The 19,861-nt window shown below is 41.4% G+C and overlaps 1 protein-coding gene across 1 annotated transcript in view; it reads right to left on the bottom strand.

Moving 5' to 3' along the window:
• Nucleotides 1-6,648: 6,648 nt before the first annotated feature.
• Nucleotides 6,649-19,861, bottom strand: part of LOC133976956 (poly(rC)-binding protein 4-like) — a 13,551-nt gene continuing 338 nt past the window's right edge. Inside the window, exons 2-4 of the mRNA XM_062415094.1 lie at nt 19,425-19,553; nt 12,535-12,609; nt 6,649-6,840 (exon numbers count right to left, since the gene is read on the bottom strand). Of these exons, the coding sequence (XP_062271078.1) occupies nt 6,649-6,840; nt 12,535-12,609; nt 19,425-19,553 (396 nt within the window). The remainder of the gene's footprint in view (nt 6,841-12,534; nt 12,610-19,424; nt 19,554-19,861) is intronic.

Raw genomic sequence — 19,861 nt, forward strand, 5'->3', positions numbered from 1 at the left:
GTTACTATTTAATAAGTCACATAAAAGTTTAGTTATTCAAGTTATTTGAAATGCAGATTACAGATATGACGATGAGCCTCAACTAAACAGATGTTTTAGGGTCACATGCTAAAAAAACTGGTTTCATCTGGAAAATAATTGCAGCTGTCTAGTAAATGTCGTCTATTTGAACAAGTTGTGTAAATCTAACGAGCTCTAAGCAGGAAGTAACGCTCTGTGTGTCACACTGAGTCAACGTGCTCTTAGTCAGAAGCTGCTGATTCATATGTTGATGTTTAGAGAAGATGAATAAATGTCTCTGTCGTGCACGTTGACCAACACTGCAGGAAGTAACATAATATGCAGCTTCCTGTCTATTAGGGGAGACCGGGGTTGGTAGTCACACTTTATACTCTCCTTTAACCTTTCTGTCGTCCTCCCAGGCCCCCGTCTGTTTTGACTGTTCCTTCTTTCCTTCCTTCCTTCTGTCTGTCCTCCCTCCCTCCTTTTCTCTTTTTTTCATTCCTCTCTCTTTCCTCCCTTCCTTCCTTCCATCTGTCCTTCCTCCCTCCCTCCTTCTCTCTTTCCTTCCTCCCTCCCTCTTTTCCTCCCTTCCTTCTTTCCTTCCTTCATCCCTTCCTCTTTTCCTTTCTCCTTCCCTCCTTCCTTCTTTCCTCTGTCCTTCCTTCCTTCCTTCCTTCCTTCCTTCCTTCCTTCCTTCCTTCCTTCCTTCCCTCTTTCCTTCCTCCCTCCTTTCCTTCCTCCCTCCATCTTTTCCTTCCTTCTTCCTCCCTTGCTTCATTCCTCCCTCCTTTCATTCCTTCCTACCTTCCTTCCCTCTTTCCTTCCTCCCTCCCTCTTTTCCTTCCTTCTTCCTTCCTCCCTCCCTCCCTCCCTCCCTCCCTCCCTCCCTTTCTTGACTCGAGGACAACAGGAGGGTTAAATTCCTCATATAGCGTATACTGAATATATTCCCTTTTCATTTGTAATTGAAGCCTAAAGTGTCAGCTAGGAATGAAGAGGTTTTTCTCTCCTTCAGCTGATTCTGTGCAGTAGATGTGAGCCGTCTAATATGTGTTGTGCACTTTATTTTCGGGACCTTCGGCTCATTGTTTGATTGTTTACCCGCACAGCTCAGAGCTTTCCAATGCAGAGATTTCTTTTATAAAATGAGATGAAGATTGATTGATTTAATCAGGAGAAACATAATAAAACAAAGTGTGGGTTTGTTGTTGAGGCAATTAAAGTCGTGTTTTGACAGAAATCGTAATAAATCGGGGAAATCTTTTTCAATCTAGAGGTGCAGGAGGAAGAATTTAAGGCGGTAATTTAATTTGCAAAGGGAGTATTTTTTGCAAGCTTTACATTGTTTTATATCTCTATCTCTGCACAAGTTGATTTATTGCACTTTGGTGTTTGTGAGGTTTATGTGTTGTTAGTTATGAGTTCGGGTTTGTAAGCTTGTGTTCAATGTGGTGGTGGCTTTAGAATGAAAGTTGTTTAACAGTCTGGTGGTTCGGGTTTTAACTGTCCGGTAACGTTCAAACAGATGATGGGCCGGGTGGGATGGATCCTGCAGAATGTTGGTGGCTTTCTGAAGACAGCGGGAGTTGAAAATGTCTTCCAGGTTGGGTAGGTGTGTTTTTGTTATTTTTTTGTGCAGCTTTGATAACCCTAAATAAACGTCCTCTCACCTCAATGTCAAAGCAGTTTACTCCAGAAATGATCTCTGAAGTAACATCTAACACTTTTTAACAACACTACCCTCTAGAGACCGTCAATCTAATGAATGTGACAACTGACCCCGCTCTCCCCTATTACATTACCTCAGATTAAATCATATTCTTATCCTCTTTAAAAATATACTAGCATTGTGCATCAGTTCTATCAGTAAAGCACAGAGCTCTCTTTGGTAAAACATGACCTATAATAAAGTAGCAGCTCTCTACAGCGTGTTAACAACTCAGCAGTTTATATTACATTTCTTTGTCTTTGTTGTACTCTACAGCCCAGCAGCTGCAGCTTATTATCACCGTAATAAAAGCATTAAAACACTGATACCAGAACAATCTCTCATTAATTCTGTGAATGCGGCTGGAGCTGGCACAGAAACAGGTTTTTTTGTTCTTTATAGCGCCTCAGGAATCATCAGCACTGTGTGAGAGAGGAGACTGTTGCAGCTCAATGTGGCTCTGATTCATCCTTTCAATTACAGTAATGTCTGTGGCTCCGATTCATCCTCAATTACAGTAATGTCTGTGGCTCTGATTCACCCTTTCAATTACAGTAATGTCTGTGGCTCCGATTAATCCTTTCAGTTACAGTAATGTCTGTGGCTCCGATTCATCCTTTCAGTTACAGTAATGTCTGTGGCTCCGATTCATCCTCAATTACAGTAATGTCTGTGGCTCCGATTCATCCTCAATTACAGTAATGTCGGTGGCTCCGATTCATCCTCAATTACAGTAATGTCGGTGGCTCCGATTCATCCTCAATTACAGTAATGTCTGTGGCTCCGATTCATCCTCAATTACAGTAATGTCTGTGGCTCCGATTCATCCTCAATTACAGTAATGTCTGTGGCTCCGATTCATCCTTTCAATTACAGTGATGTCTGTGGCTCCGATTCATTCTTTCAATTACAGTAATGTCTGTGGCTCCGATTCATCCTCTCAATTACAGTAATGTCTGTGGCTCCGATTCATCCTCAATTACACTAATGTCTGTGGCTCCGATTCATTCTTTCAATTACAGTAATGTCTGTGGCTCCGATTCATCCTCTCAATTACAGTAATGTCTGTGGCTCCGATTCATCCTCAATTACAGTAATGTCTGTGGCTCCAATTCATCCTCAATTACAGTAATGTCTGTGGCTCTGATTCATCCTTTCAATTACAGTAATGTCTGTGGCTCTGATTCATCCTCAATTACAGTAATGTCTGTGGCTCCGATTCTTCCTTTCAATTACAGTATTGTCTGTGGCTCCGATTCATCGTTTCAATTACAGTAATGTCTGTGGCTCCGATTCATCCTTTCAATTACAGTAATGTCTGTGGCTCCGATTCATCCTCAATTACAGTAATGTCTGTGGCTCCGATTCATCCTTTAAATTACAGTGATGTCTGTGGCTCCGATTCATCCTCAATTACAGTGATGTCTGTGGCTCTGATTTATCCTCAATTACAGTAATGTCTGTGGCTCTGATTCATCCTCAATTACAGTGATGTCTGTGGCTCTGATTCATCCTTTCAATTACAGTAATGTCTGTGGCTCCGATTCATCCTCAATTACAGTAATGTCTGTGGCTCCGATTCATCCTCAATTACAGTAATGTCTGTGGCTCCGATTCATCCTTTCAATTACAGTAATGTCTGTGGCTTCGATTCATCCTTTCAGTTACAGTAATGTCTGTGGCTCCGATTCATCCTCAATTACAGTAATGTCTGTGGCTCCGATTCATCCTCTCAATTACAGTAATGTCTGTGGCTCCGATTCATCCTCAATTACAGTAATGTCTGTGGCTCCGATTCATCCTTTCAATTACAGTAATGTCTGTGGCTCCGATTCATCCTCAATTACAGTAATGTCTGTGGCTCCGATTCATTCTCAATTACAGTAATGTCTGTGGCTCCGATTCATCCTCAATTACAGTAATGTCGGTGGCTCCGATTCATCCTCAATTACAGTAATGTCGGTGGCTCCGATTCATCCTCAATTACAGTAATGTCTGTGGCTCCGATTCATCCTTTCAATTACAGTAATGTCTGTGGCTCCGATTTATCCTTTCAATTACAGTGATGTCTGTGGCTCCGATTCATCCTTTCAATTACAGTAATGTCTGTGGCTCCGATTCATCCTCTCAATTACAGTAATGTCTGTGGCTCCGATTCATCCTCAATTACAGTAATGTCTGTGGCTCCGATTCATCCTCAATTACAGTAATGTCTGTGGCTCAGATTCATCCTCTCAATTACAGTAATGTCTGTGGCTCCGATTCATTCTTTCAATTACAGTAATGTCTGTGGCTCCGATTCATCCTCAATTACAGTGATGTCTGTGGCTCCGATTCATCCTCAATTACAGTAATGTCTGTGGCTCCGATTCATCCTCAATTACAGTAATGTCGGTGGCTCCGATTCATCCTCAATTACAGTAATGTCGGTGGCTCCGATTCATCCTCAATTACAGTAATGTCTGTGGCTCCGATTCATCCTATATTACAGTAATGTCTGTGGCTCCGATTCATCCTTTCAATTACAGTAATGTCTGTGGCTCCGATTTATCCTTTCAATTACAGTGATGTCTGTGGCTCCGATTCATCCTTTCAATTACAGTAATGTCTGTGGCTCCGATTCATCCTTTCAATTACAGTAATGTCTGTGGCTCCGATTCATCCTCAATTACAGTAATGTCTGTGGCTCCGATTCATCCTCAATTACAGTAATGTCTGTGGCTCAGATTCATCCTCTCAATTACAGTAATGTCTGTGGCTCCGATTCATTCTTTCAATTACAGTAATGTCTGTGGCTCCGATTCATCCTCAATTACAGTAATGTCTGTGGCTCCGATTCATTCTTTCAATTACAGTAATGTCTGTGGCTCCGATTCATCCTCAATTACAGTAATGTCTGTGGCTCCGATTCATTCTTTCAATTACAGTAATGTCTGTGGCTCCGATTCATCCTCTCAATTACAGTAATGTCTGTGGCTCCGATTCATCCTCAATTACACTAATGTCTGTGGCTCCAATTCATCCTCAATTACAGTAATGTCTGTGGCTCCGATTCATCCTCTCAATTACAGTAATGTCTGTGGCTCCGATTCATCCTTTCAATTACAGTAATGTCTGCAGGTCTGTTTTACAGGAAGGTGTTTAACTTCTTACTGCTGTAGCTGTCATTTCCTTTTCAGGACACTTTTAGAGTCACTTCTTTCGTATATCCTTCCTTCCTTCCTTCCTCCAGTCAGACTTTATATAAAGAAGTAATATTGACCCCGAACGTACCTGTTACCTGATTGGTTGAGATGTCTGATTTCATTTGTTCTCTCCACTGATTTATTTTATACCAGCAGTGTCAAACATTAGGCTTATGGGCCAGATTCAGCCTGCCGAGAGGTCCAATCCGGCCCACTTTCCTTCCTGTCTTATTTTCCTTCCTCTCTGTCTTCCATCTCTCTTTCCTGTTTTCTTTTCCTTCCTTCTTTCCTTTCCTCCATCTTTCCTTCCTTCCTTCCTTCCTGCCTTATTTTCCTTCCTTCCTTCCTTCCTTTTTTCCTTCCTTCCTTCCTTATTTTCCTTCCCTCCTTCCTTCCATCTTTCCATCCTTCCTCCCTTCCTTCCTTCCTTCCTTCCTTCCTTCTTTTTAATGGTCCGCCCACATGAGATGAGCTTTTTGTGGCCCTTGAATGAAAATAATAATTTCCCTTCCTTTTGTCCCTTTTTCTATTTCTTTCTTTCTCTGTGTTTTAACATCCTTCATCTTTACAACCTTGGCTCCCCCAGGTTTTTTAGCTAGTAAAAGAAGTCCTATTTATCAGGCCTCTCTGTACAGAGGTGTTAATCTGGGATCCTTGACCACTGTGGCAGCCTCTCTCTCTTTACGATGCTGCGGCTGTCTGCAGCGGTGTGTGACATCACAGCAGCAACAGCAGCGTGATTGAGTTTCGGGTCTTTCGGCTCTGGGCCTCGGCTCAGGGGAGACGGTTGTTTGGTTGTTTACTCTCACAGCTCAGAGCTTACAAACGCAGAGATTTCTTTTACAAAATGAGATGAAGATTGATTGATTTAATCAGGAGAAACATAATAAAACAAAGTGTGGGTTTGTTGTTTAAGCAATTAAAGTCGTGTTTTGACAGAAATCGTAATAAATTGGGGAAATCTTTTTCAATCTAGAGAAAGGAGGAAAGATTTAACCTTCCTGTCGTCCTCCCGGGTCAAATTGACCCTGTCTGTTTTGACTGTTTCTTCTTTCCTCCCTTCCTTCCTTCCGTCTGTCCTTTTTTCCTTCTCTCTTTTGTTCCTTCCTCTCTCTTTCCTCCCTTCTTTCTGTCCTTTCTTCCTCCCTCCTTCTCTCTTTTGTTCCTTCCTCTCTCTTTCCTCCCTCCCTCCTACCTTCCTTGTTTCCTCCATCCTTCCTTCCTTCCTTTCCTTCCTCCCTTCCTTGTTTCCTCTGTCCTTATTTCCTTCTTTCATCCCTTCCTCTTTTCCTTTCTCCCTTCCTCCCTCCTTCCTTGTTTCCTCCCTCCCTCCTACCGTCCTTGTTTCCTCTGTCCTTCCTTACATCCTTTCCTTATTCCCTTCCTTGTTTCCTGTCCTTCTTTCCTTCCTTCCTCTTTTCCTTTCTTCCTCCTTTTCCTTCCTCCCTTCCTTCTTTCCTCTGTCCTTCTTTCCTTCCTTCCTCCCTTCCTCTTTTCCTTTCTCCCTCCCTCCCTCCTTCCCTTCCTTTCTTCCTTCCTTCTTTCCTCTGTCCTTCTTTCCTTCCATCTTCACTTCCTCTTTTCCTTTCCTTCCTCCCTCCCTCCTTCCTTGTTTCCTTCCTTCTTCCTCCTTTCCTCCCTTCTTCCTCCCTTCCATCCTTCCTTCCTCCCTCCCTTCATTCCTTCTTCCTCCCTTCCTTCCTTGACTCGAGGACAACAGGAGGGTTAAGGTGGTGATTTATTTTACAAGCTTTACATTGTTTTATATCTTTTACAGCCTGGGTCAATACAACATGTCAGCAGATTAATAAACAGAGAGTGATGAAGTGACCTTTGACCCTTGACCCTTTCCCCCCAGGCGGCCGTACTCACTTGCTGCAGGTCCACTCCTCCCTGTGCCACTGAGAACAAGGGATGAGAGCCGAAGTCTGAAGCCTCGAACACCTTCAGCGGAGACACAGAGACACAAACACAGTCAGAACCAAGAGTTAAAAAAGCTCCTACTGATCAAACTTTAACATCCTGCCTCTGTTGAACCTCCGAAAAATACATAAAAAACAAATCCAGACAGGATCTAAGAAAACATTTAATACATTGATAGATGTTGTGAAGTAAGTACATTTACTCAAGTACAATTTAAAGGTACTTTTACTTTACTTAGTAGTTTATACTGAGAAGAGGAGACCGAACACTGATCCTTGAAGAACATTGAGATTGTCAAGAGAAGAGGATAAGGACCAGGTGGGGAGTTCTGGTCCTCTGCAATGAGGCCAACGCGGAAGTAACTTAAAACTGCATTCTATCATAAGGCCACCAGGGGGCGACCGTTTTGGTGTCAAAAGGACTTCCGTCTCTATACAAGTCAATGGAGAATTCACCAACTTCTCACTTGATTTCTAACCTCAGTAAACGTTTTCAAAATGTGTTTATGGTCTCAATCGCTAGTTTAAAGCCTTCTTCAATGCAGTATGATGTTCATTTGGGACATTTTGGCCTCCCTGATTTTATATGTGACGATAAAGCAGGGTATGCATTAGGGCGTGGCTACGTGGTGATTGACAGGTTGATTGGTTCACAGGTTCAGGAGGGCGCCTCATGCTCCTCCTGATGCCCATATAAGTAGAATCAGTGTTTTTATTTTTCCCAGCATGCACCGGAAATTTTCAAGATGGCGCTGCTCAGATCCGATACTATTGGCCTCCGAGCAGCAGTCCACAAACCAATGGGTGACGTCACGGATGTTACGTCCATTTCTAATATACAGTCTATGGTAAGGACTGATAAAGAGGCAGAGTAACCAAGACCTCATTGGAAAGATGAGTCAATATGTGGGACTGGAGGTTTCAGTGGAAGGTATTTTGCAGAGGAACATGAAGACTTTCTGGTAACTAGACTGCTGATTGAATAAAGGAGTAATCAGACAGATGTAGGGGGGGGGGAGAGGAGCAAGTTATGAGTCACAATCAGATCAAGAGTATCGCCCAATTTCTGTGTGGGAGGAGATGAAGATCTGTTTGAGATTAAGTGAAGACAGAAGTCACTGCTTAGATATTCATGTTGCATCTGATCAGTGGTTCAAAAGCCCAAAAACTGAAAACACATTTGTTTCTTCTTTCCTCTCCCATTAATCATCTCACCACCCCTCACATTTATCTGCTGACCCTTTGGAGGGGCCCCACCCCTAGGTTGGGAACCACTGAACTAAACTAGCTAACTGTATATAAAGTAGTGTAAACTAGCTCCACCTCCAGCAGCTACAACAGTAACATGCTGCTCTAACACTGATGCTTCACTATTAATAATCTAATGATGTCATAATAATAATATATCAGTCAGAGGACCAAACCACTACTTTACTGTAATACTGCATACTACATCACTCATAATACTGCAGTACTTTTACTGTAATACTGCATACTACATCACTATAATACTGCAGTACTTTTACTGTAATACTGCATACTACATCACTATAATACTGCAGTACTTTACTGTAATACTGCATACTACATCGCTCATAATACTGCAGTACTTTTACTGTAATACTGCATACTACATCACTATAATACTGCAGTACTTTTACTGTAATACTGCATACTACATCACTCATAATACTGCAGTACTTTTACTGTAATACTGCATACTACATCGCTCATAATACTGCAGTACTTTTACTGTAATACTGCATACTACATCACTATAATACTGCAGTACTTTTACTGTAATACTGCATACTACATCACTATAATACTGCAGTACTTTTACTGTAATACTGCATACTACATCACTCATAATACTGCAGTACTTTTACTGTAATACTGCATACTACATCGCTCATAATACTGCAGTACTTTTACTGTAATACTGCATACTACATCACCCATAATACTGCAGTACTTTTACTGTAATACTGCATACTACATCACTATAATACTGCAGTACTTTTACTGTAATACTGCATACTACATCACTATAATACTGCAGTACTTTTACTGTAATACTGCATACTACATCGCTATAATACTGCAGTACTTTACTGTAATACTGCATACTACATCACTCATAATACTGCAGTACTTTTACTTGTAATGGAGTATTTTTTACTGTGTCTATCTATCTAATACTTTAACTACATCAAGTATGTTTGACTGTTCCTTCTTTCCTCCCTTACTTCCTTCCGTCTGTCCTTCCTCCCTCCCTCCTTCTCTCTTTCCTCCCTTCCTTCTTTCCTTCCTCCAACCCCCTTTCTTCCTCACTTCTTTCCTTCCTTCCTACCTTCCTCCCTTCCTTCTTTCCTCTGTCCTTTCCTTCCTTCCTCCCTTCCTCTTTTCCTTTCTCCCTCCCTCCCTCCCCCCTTCCTTTTTTCCTCCCTCCGTCCTACTTTCCTTCCTTCCTTCTTTTCTCCATCCTTCCTTCCTTCCTTCTATCCTCCCTCCCTCCTCCCTTCCTTCCATCCTTCATTCCTTCCTTCCTTCCTTCTTTCCTTTCTTCCTTCCTTCCTTCCTTTCTTTCCTTCTTCCTACCTTCCTTCCTTGCCTCGAGGACAAAAGGAGGGTGATTTTTAAAGTTTGAAGCAGCTGAAATATAAACTGTGAGACTCAGTTTGAACATGTTTTCTATATATTTGGGACAGTTATTCCCACTGTTGACACCTCGGAGCCTCCACAGTGTTTGTCCACAAACAACCGAACGATCCCGACTAGAAATGCAGAGAGAAACAATTTCTGTTACAGTCCGATGATGTGTGACCAAGTACAGACAGATCTCACAGTTTCTGCTTCTCTCTCTCAGGGAAAATCATCCTCTGACCTGAATGACAACCTGCATGCTGCTATAAGCTGCTGTGCACCGTCGAGCCTCAGCGCACACACATTCCTTCAACCAATTAAGCATCAGAGTTTCTGTCCCTGAAAACTTCTCAGAGCTGAAGATGCTCTGAAAAAACCTTACAGGGAAAAATCTATAAAGATGCAGGATGTTTTTTTTTCCAACCTTGGTTTTTGTAATAATTGTGCAGAAGGAGCTAACTGGATGCTGAATGTGGATGGAAGGAGGGAAAGAAGGAAGGAAGGAAGGACAGGAGGAAGGAAGGAAGGAAGGAAAGGAGTAAGGAGGGAGGCAGGGAGGAAAATAGGAAGGAAGTAAGGAGAGAAGGAAGGAAGGAAGGAAGGAAGGAAGGAAGTGAGGAAAGAAGGAAGGGAGGAAGGAAGGACAGGAGGAAGGAAGGGAGGAAGGAGGGAAGGAAGGGAGGAAGGAAAGACAGGAGGGAGGAAGGGAGGTCAGAAAGAAGGAAGGAATGAGGAAGGATGGAAGGAAGGAAGTGAGGAAAGAAGTATGGAAGGAGGAGGGAGCAAAGAAAGAGGGAAGGAGGGTTAGAACGAAGGAAAAAATAAAGAAAGAGGGAGGAAGGAAGGAAGGAAAGAAGGAAAGAAGGAAGGAAGGAAGGAAAGAAGGAAAGAAGGAACAGTCAACGGGGTCAATTTGACCCAGGAGGACAACAGGAGGGTTAAAGGAGGTTTTTGGGCTCTTCTTCAATATTCGGTTGTAAATTGATGCAAATAAATCTAAATCTTTCTTTTCTTTTCCAATCTCTACTACAGGACTCCAATCAGAGGATCCAACTGGCTCAATCAAAGCCATATGGTGATCAATTACAACCCGTTATTGGCTTAATCAGCCTCAGCTGTGAACAGCAGCGGCCGTTAATGTGATTATACTGACAGACACGGCTCAGCTGGAGGTGGCATCATGGCCGCAATATTACAGATAATGAGATAGAAACATTCGGCTTCATATTTGGATGCTTTTTAATTGTGTTTCTATTTGTTTACGTTGTTTATTTGGTTCGAGAAATGCAGAAGAAAATACAGAGAATGACATGTGAGAGAAATACCAAATACTTCATTTAGCATTCTGCAGCTATAACGACTCAGGAAGATATTTTATTTAGGGAGGAAGAAGGAAGGAAGGGTGGAAGAAGGAAGGAAGAAAGATGGAGGAAAGAAGGGAAGGAGGGAGGAAAGAAGGAATGAGGGAGGGAGGGAGGAAAGAAGGACGGGACGAACGAAAGGAAGGAAGGAAAGAAGGAAAGAAGGAGGGAGGGAGGAAGGAAGGCCAGAAGGAAGGAAGAAAGGGGGATGGAGGAAGGAAAGAAGGAAGGGAGGAAGAAGGAAGGAAGGAAAGGAGGGAGGAAAGGAAAGAAGGAAGAAGGAAGGAAAAGAGGAAGAAGGAAGGAAAGGAGGAAGGAAGGGAGGAAAAAGGAAGGAAAGGAGGGAGAAGGATGGAAGGAATGAAGGAAGGAAGGAAGGAAGGAAGGAAGGAAGGAAGGAAGGAAGGAAGGAAGGAAGGAAGGAAGGAAGGAAGGAAGGAACAGTCAAAACAGACGGGGTCAATTTGACCCGGGAGGACAGCAGGAAGGTTAACTAGTTTAACTAATTAATTAATTAATTGTTTTTATGTTGTATCACTGGATGACAAACTTTATCACATAATAAAAAATGTAGAAAATGAAATGATTAAAATAAATAAAGTATATAAAAAAGAAAAATGTAAATCACATTGATGTGATTCAGATTTGACTCAGTTATAAATATGAGAAGAAGGAATTTATTGATGCAAATTAGGACCAAAAGGGTTAAATAGAGGTTTTATGAGTTAGTTTGAGTGACAGCTGTCATCTAGTTGCCGTAGTAACAGTGAGGCGGAGCAGTGGTGCAGGTCAGATGATGTGTTTATATTTACATGTGGACAGATGTTCTCATTCAGAGGAGGAGGGATGGATCGAGGCTTTAACCCAACACTTTGTTTCCTGTTTCCAACCTTTAACCCCCGTGGTTATTATTGTAACCATGACGACGAAGCTGGCCTAACGTTAACCTAGAGACAAACTCATGAATGCCTTGCGTTGTAAGTGAAATTTTGCAGAATCAACCAAATTAATGATTTCGTGGATGTTTCTCTTTAATTATAAGAATATGGTGTTAATGCTATACAAACACACACACACACACACACACACACACACACACACACACACACACACACACACACACACACACACACCCCTGCCTGATGAATAATCATGATTTTTTTAATGAATAAATATGAAAAAAAGCCTAATTTGTATCCTATTGGATGGGTGGTGACAGGAGCTGCCATTCACAGTGATGGTTAGTGTGTGTGTGTGTGTGTGTGTGTGTGTGTAGATGAAATAAGCAGTGAGATGCATCCATGTGGGCCTTTTCTTTATAATTCTAATTGCAAACCAAAGCAAATTATCCGACAATAAATAAATAAATGATATATTGGCTCGTTCATCCATCCTCTACTAAATCCTCCTCTAACATCCATCCATCATTTCTTCTTCCCTCACTAGATCTCTTCCATCTACACCTCTATCCATCCATTCCTGCCTCTCTCCCTACATCCCTTCATGCTTCCTTTTGTCTATAAATCCATATTTTCCCTTTTTTTATTCCACTTAACTTTCACACTCTTACCTTCTTCTTTCAATGAATCCTTCCAGCCATCTTGTATCTAACTAATTTAACTTTTTTTTCTCTCTTTCTAACATTGTGATTATATAATTTTATTTTGAATTACAGTACATCATCATTACATCATCCTGCATGCTCTCACCTGGTTTCCTGCCAGCAGCACAGTTCCCGGGGTCGGGCTGGGTCGGTATGGAATAGTCGCTCCCTTCGGTGGAGACTACAGAAAAGGATTAAAAGAGGGAAAAAGACACAGAGTAATAAATTAGTAAGAAGCACTGTCTATATGTATTTTACTTATTTTAAATGCAATCTTTATTTAACCAGTATAAGACCCTTTAGATTATGAAGTTGATTAGATCTGTAGGAGGAGTTTGTTAAAGTACATGGCGTAATATGGCAACAAACAGGCGGCGAAATCAAAAATTTGAATCAAAATAGCCCACTTCCTGTTGGAGTTAGGGTAGAGGTCCAAGAGACGTTTTTGTGCGTCTTTACATAATACATATGTGTACTAACTTTCATTCATCTATGTCAATCTGGAGGGAGGGGCTCAATTTTCTTAACTTTCTACAGAGCCATTTGGCCAGTAGTTCCTGTTTTAGGGCGAAACATTGAAATTCCCTGCATCGCCACGGCAACCAGGTAAAACGGAGGAAAAAGATTTTGATGACTTTTAATCTCCAATGTCTCAAGATGTTTCTGAGTGAATTTGAAGGAAGGTAGGAGGGAGAAAGGAAAAGAGGAAGGAAGGACAGAGGAAAGAAGGAAGGTAGGAAGGAAGGAAGGAAGGAAGGAAGGGAGGAAAGAGAGAAGAAGGAAAGAAAGAGAGAAGGAGGGAGGGAGGAAGGAACAGTCAAAACAGACGGGGTCAATTTGACCCGGGAGGACGACAGGAAGATTAAAATCCCTCATACGTGCATTTTAAGAACAGATATGTGTGTTAAAGTGGAGGAAAGGAAAGAAGGAAGAAGGAAGGAAAAGAGGAAGAAGGAAGGAAAGGAAGAAGGAAGGGAGGAAGAAGGAAGGAAAGGAGGAAGAAGGAAGGAAAGGAGGGAAGGGAAGGAGGGAGGAAGGAAGGGAGGGAGGAAGGAAGGGAGGAAAGGAAAGAAGGAAGGGAGGAAAGGAAAGAAGGAAGGGAGGAAAGAAAGACGGAGGAAATAAGGAAGGAAGGTAGGAGTGAGGGAGGAAAGAAGGAAGGAGGGAGAAAGGAAAAGAGGGAGGAAGGACATAGGAAAGAAAGAGAGAAGGAGGGAGGGAGGAAGGAAAGGAAGGAAAGAAGGAGGGAGGGAGGAAGGACAGATGGAAGGAAGGAAGGGAGGAAAGACGGAACAGTCAAACAATCTGTGTGTTAAAGTGTTTCCTGCATCGTTCACAGCTTGTTCTCATCGTCTATGTTTGTTTATTTTTAGGATTCTGTAGAAGCAGAGTCGAGTTTTCTATACTTCACTTCCAAGATGCACGAAGATGGGAGGAAAGTTGAAAGAGGTCAAAACTCCAGCTACACTTGTTATATATAGAGGATCTTTGATTGTTCTTTTTTAGGTTTGGGGGCAGCTGTGGTTCAGCAGGAAGATCACAGGTTTGATCCCAAGTGTCTTTACACAAGATACTGAACATAGAACTGGTTTACATGTAGTGTGAAGAACATCAGACTCTATATAAAAGCAGTTAATTTAAGGTTGTTCTTCTTTGTATTTTGATATTTTTAGGTTAAAAACTTCCTTCCTTCCTTCCTTCCTTCCTTCCTTCCTTCCTTCCATCTTTCGTTCCTTCCTTCCTTCCTCCCTTCCATCCTTCCTTCCTTCCATCCTTCCATCCTTCCTTCCTCCCTCCTTCTTTCCATCTTTCCATCTTTCCTTCCTTCCTTCCTTCCTTCCTTCCTTCTTCCTCCCTCCTTTCCTTTTTTTTCTCCCTTCCATACTTCTTTCCTTCCTTCTTCCTCCCTTCCATCCTTTCCTTCCTTCTTTCCTCCCTCCTTTCCTTCCTCTCTCCTCCCTTCCTTCCTCCTTTCCGTCCTTCTTCCTCCTTTCCTTCCTTCTTCCTTCCTTCTTTCCTTTCTTCCTTTCCTCCCTCCTCCCTTCCTTCCTTCTTCCTCTCTTCCTTCTTCTTCCCTTCCTTCCTTGACTCGAGGACAACAGGAGGGTCTGTAGTTTGAATATCAGCCATTCTCTTTTTATTTTACATCTTTCAGTTGTTTTCATCTCTTCCCTCCTCAGAGAGAGAAAGAGAGAGACGTCATGTCCTCCGCTCCCAAAATAAATCAGAGGCTGACGTCGGGCTGATGTCGGCACTGTTGCTGCTGCGGTTTTTAACGGTCAGCTGATGTTTTCACACCTCAACACAACAACCAGACATCAAAGAAAAAAAACCTTCAAATCAAGATGAGGATGATTTTATTTCACTGTCGACGCTCCGAGTCACAAAATCTTATTCTGATGGATCGTTGCTGAGTTTCACTGAAATCCTCCTAAAGTTTAAATTAATGTTTCTCTGCTGACTGGTTTTAACCTTCCTGTCGTCCTCCCGGGTCAAATAGACCCCGTCTGTTCTCACTGTTCCTTCCTTCCTCCCTCCTTTCCTTCCTTTCCTTCCTCTCTTCTTTCCCTCCTTCTCTTTTTCTTTCCTTCCTCTCTCTTTCCTCACTTCCTTCCTTCCTTCCTTCTTTCCTTCCTCTCTTCCTTCTTCCCTCCCTCCTTCTCTCTTTCTTTCTTTCCTCTCTCTTTCCTCCCTTCCTTCTGTCCTTCCTTCCTTCCTCCCTCCCTCCTTCTTTCCTTCCTCTCTTTCTTCTTTCTTCCCTCCCTCCTTCTCTCTTTCTTTCCTCCCCCCTAGCTTCCTTCCTTCCTTTCTCTTTTCCTTTCTCCCTCGCTCCCTCCTTCTCTCTTTCTTTTTTCCCTCCTTTCTTCCTTCCTTCCTCTCTCCTTTCCTTCCTTCTTCCTTCCTCCTTTCCTTCCTTCTTACTCACTTTCTTCCTTCCTTCCTCCCTCTTTTCCTTCCTTCTTCCTTCCATCCTTCCTTCCTTCCTTCCTTCCTTCCATCATTCCTTCTTTCCTTGACTCGAGGACAACAGGAGGGTTAATATAATGTTAAACTATATTTCATATCATATATAAATATCACGCTGTTCATTAAGCATGTTGCAGGTTTCACACGTTGCATCTCTTTGATTTATTATCTGATGAGTTCATTATTTCAGCTGAAGATTGATGATTATTTATTTAATGACGACCTTTCAGTGTTTAATTTAAATACGAGCTGCACAACGTCATGCAAAACATCCATATATATCATATTCTGTTAAATACTCCCTTTTATAATATAATAAGCACGTGTGTTTAATGCTAAAGACAGATTCGGCCTCTAATTCGGTTAAAAAAACACATTATTTTTTGATGAGAGCAGTTTTAAGTTCAGGTTATAATTATCTCCATGGAGTGATCGTAATAATACAATAATAATCTTTATTTATAGAGCATTTTTCTAAACTTAAAGCAGCAAATTAAGACTTTAAAACAATTCAGACAATTAAGAAAAATATAAAAAATGTTGGATATTAAAATAAAAACCATAAAAAACAATAAATAGAACAGAAATAAATGAGTACTGTTAAAATAAAATATAAACTAAAGTAAAATCAGGAGCATCTTTTTTATAGGAGTACATTTTAAAAGCTTAAATACACACTGAATCATTTTCCACACTGTTGGCATACAGTATGATGTTGCTGTTGGACAAAACAACTTCATTTCCGTCTGCTTGGATTTGTAAATTCAGTTCAGACTTTAAATATAAATATGAGAACAGCAGCAAACTGCATCCTCAGTGTTTCACAGAGCTGCTGGCAGCATCAGTGAGTCTGATAAGAGACGGCAGAGAGGAGAAGTTATACATGAACGAGAGATTATTTCTTCTCTGTGACGGTAAACACAACACATGGACCTGCTGATAACTAACTGTACTGTATTCACAGCTTTAAAGAGGAACATATTCTTTTACATCTCCAGCTTCTATATTAATATTCTGAGTCTCTACTGGAATATCTTTACATGATTTCCAGTTAAAAACTCCTTATTTATCTTCTACTGGTCCTTTATGCAGCCGCTCAGTTCAGCCTCTGTCTATTAACAGGCTGTTTTAGCTCCTGTCTCTTTAAGAACCCCCCCCCCCCCCCCCCCCCCTCCTCCTCCTGATGAGCCCACTCTGCTCTGATTGGTCAGCTTCAGGAAGCTTCTACATAAACTACCACCTTAGTAACCACGGAACACAGCCCTTAGCAACCACCTTAGCAACAGCCTTAGCTTAGTAACGAACTAAGTAACAAAGTAGCAAACTAACTGAGTCACAATCTAAGTAGCTAAGTAGCTAACTCTGCTCTGATTGGTCGGCTTCAGGAAGCTTCTACATAAACTAACTATAGTAGCAGGATTTCACTTCTTTTTCTCATTCTTTACTCCAAATGTTCAACTTCTCAAATCACATCCGTACATGTTGGAGCTGAATCACATCTGAGATACGAGAGTGGAAACACCTTAGCAACCTACTTAGCAACCGCCTTAGCAACCAAGATTACAGAACGGACGGCTGTCCATGAGCCATGATGACAAGGTAGAAAAAAACGTTGCAAACGAAGCGTTCAGAGCAGATTTAAGCCCTGACTTTTGTCTTGCAGGCATTTCTACATATGTTCACCTCAAGTTTTGGAAGATTGACCATGTTTATTATCCAACATCATGAAAGGATATAAATAACAGAAAACCACTAAAACCATAATTTGACCCTTTTAAAATTCTCCAGAAGATGTTGATTCAGCACTTTTCAGTTTTTATCCAGCATGTCTGCAGCTCCTTCACTCTTCTCTAAACTAACTTTTATTCTCAACTCTTTGTTTTAGTCAAATAAAATAGTCTAATCTGATTTCGAGGAGGTTTTAAATCACATTAGTGTTTGAAACATTGACTCCAAAAGTCAAAGAAAAACAGACGTGAGCTTCAGTCAGACTTCTTTCCTCTCTGATGAAACCTGAGGATAATTTAAAGAATCAGAGCTGCTGCAGAGACACTTAAATAAATTCACACTTATTGATGTGATGAAGTCCACCTGTCTGCTCTCCTTTATGACACTCTGTCCACCTTTTCAATCACTTTCCTCCAAAACGGAAACAGCTCAGATCTATAATTCATGGTTGTGTTATAATTAATGGCAGGCAGCAGTCATTAAGACGAGCGACGTGGAGAGATTAGAAGCTGAAACAGTGAAATCAAAGACTCGCTGAGCTCATTGGTATTCCAGGCAACGTTAATCTGAGATGAAGAGCGACGAACGAAAGAAAGGAAAGAAAGAGAAAAACACTGACCTCGACTAAACTCATTCACTTTCATCTGTCGGTGCAATCACAGAGTTTACTCGCCTGATTTTAAATAAAAATATCTTGCATGCTGGGATATAATACAGTCAGACTCTATTAAGATGAATATATGAGACATCAGTGTTTCTGTCAGCTTTTACACTTCTGGTTCTTCATCTCAGCATCTTTTAAAACTCCACTTAAAGGAGACATATTCAGATTTATGTGTTTTTTAAAAATTATTTATATCTTTTCTGATGTTGGATGTGAAACGTGGTCAAAGTTGCAAATCTTGAGGTGAACATATGTAGAAATGCCTGCAACCTTCAACCTCTGCACACTTTTATTGTGACATGTTTTTGTCTTCCTTGGCGACGAGCTGATGTCACACATGCCCATAAATGGTTGCTGTTCTGTAGCTTTGGTTGCTAAGGCGGTTGCTAAGGCGGTTGCTAAGGTGTAGGCGGTTGCTAAGGTGTTTCCACTCTCATATCTCAGGTGTGATTCAGCTCCAACATGTACGGATGTGATTTGAGAAGTTGAACATTTGGAGTAAAGAAGGAGAAAAAGAAGTGAAATCCTGCTACTATAGTTAGTTTATGTAGAAGCTTCCTGAAGCCGACCAATCAGAGCAGAGTTAGCTACTTACCTAAATAGATCGTGACTCAGTTAGTTTGTTACTTACTTAGTTTGCTACTTCATTATTTAGTTAGTTACTTACTTACTTAAGTAGTTTGCTACTTCGTTACTTAGTTTGTTACTTCGTTACTTACTTATTTCGTTACTAAGCTAAGGCTGTTGCTAAGGCGGTTGCTAAGGTGGTTGCTAAGTGCTGTGTTCCGTGGTTGCTAAGGTGGGTAGTTTATGTAGAAGCTTCCTGGAGCCGACCAATCAGAGCAGAGTGGGCTCATCAGGAGGAGGGGGGGGGGTTCTTAAAGAGACAGGAGCTAAAACAGCCTGTTAATAGACCGGTAGAAGATAAATAAGGAGTTTTTAACTGGAAATCATGTAAAGATATTCATTTAGAGACACAGAATATTAATATAGAAGCTGGAGATGTGAAGAATATGTTTCCTATTTTGGTAAATCAACACAATAACGAGCTAACTTGACCTAATGCCAACATGGACAAGAGGCTGTTTTGACCTAGTTTTAATGTTATTTTCTATATTACTGCTACATTATTTACTCAAACTGATACTGATGGACTTTATTCACAAATGATTTCTTGTACTTCTGTCTATGAACTGGTTGTAAAAACTGAACAAGAGAAAAAGCCAGACTTACTATAGTCATATTAGAGGCTGTGTGAGGTTATATTTGCATGCTTTGATTCTTTCCTTAATGTTTTATTGTATTATATGTTGGAGGCCAACGCATCTCCATCACTGTAGGACAGTGGAGAAATACAATTTACTGAACTCTGACAATTTTAGATTATTTTCATATTTATCTCTGGGTTTATAAAACTTTAAATGGCTTGAGCTCGTCTTCCACTACGTGACTCTCTCAGCAGCTTGTATTACATCCTGCAGAATATCTCCTATAAGAGATTGAACCAAACCATTTCATCAGCTTTCCTCTGTGTGAAAGCCAAAACTCAGCAGTGTTTGATTTGAGACGCTAGCCTGCAGGAATGTTTGCACTAACTAAATAAGTACACATTTGACACACGCAGCATGGAGACCTACCTCGAGGATGACAGTGCAGATGAGCTTAACACACTGGATGATGGAGTCCTGGCTCCCTGATATCGTCACTTCTCTCTCTGTGGAGTTCGGGAGGAGGTCACCTGCCACCTGCACCTGGGCACCTGTCGTCTGCACGCACGCACGCACGCACGCACACATACACACACACACACACACACACACACACACACACACACACACACACACACACACACACACACACACACACACACACACACACACACAGAGAGAGAGAGAGAGAGAGTGGTGAGTGGTGCTGAGCAGAAAAGCAGCAGGAGAGACGACAGAGAGTCTGCTTGAGGAGGAAACGTCTGACAGGAATTATGAGCAGCAGGAACATTTGTAGGTTTGTTAATAATTCATGAGGTCACATGAGGTCACATGACTCACATGTCAGATTAGGTGTTAATTGTAAC

This window comes from Scomber scombrus, unplaced genomic scaffold (assembly GCF_963691925.1).
Source record: "Scomber scombrus unplaced genomic scaffold, fScoSco1.1 SCAFFOLD_259, whole genome shotgun sequence".
Taxonomy (NCBI): Eukaryota; Metazoa; Chordata; class Actinopteri; order Scombriformes; family Scombridae; genus Scomber; species Scomber scombrus.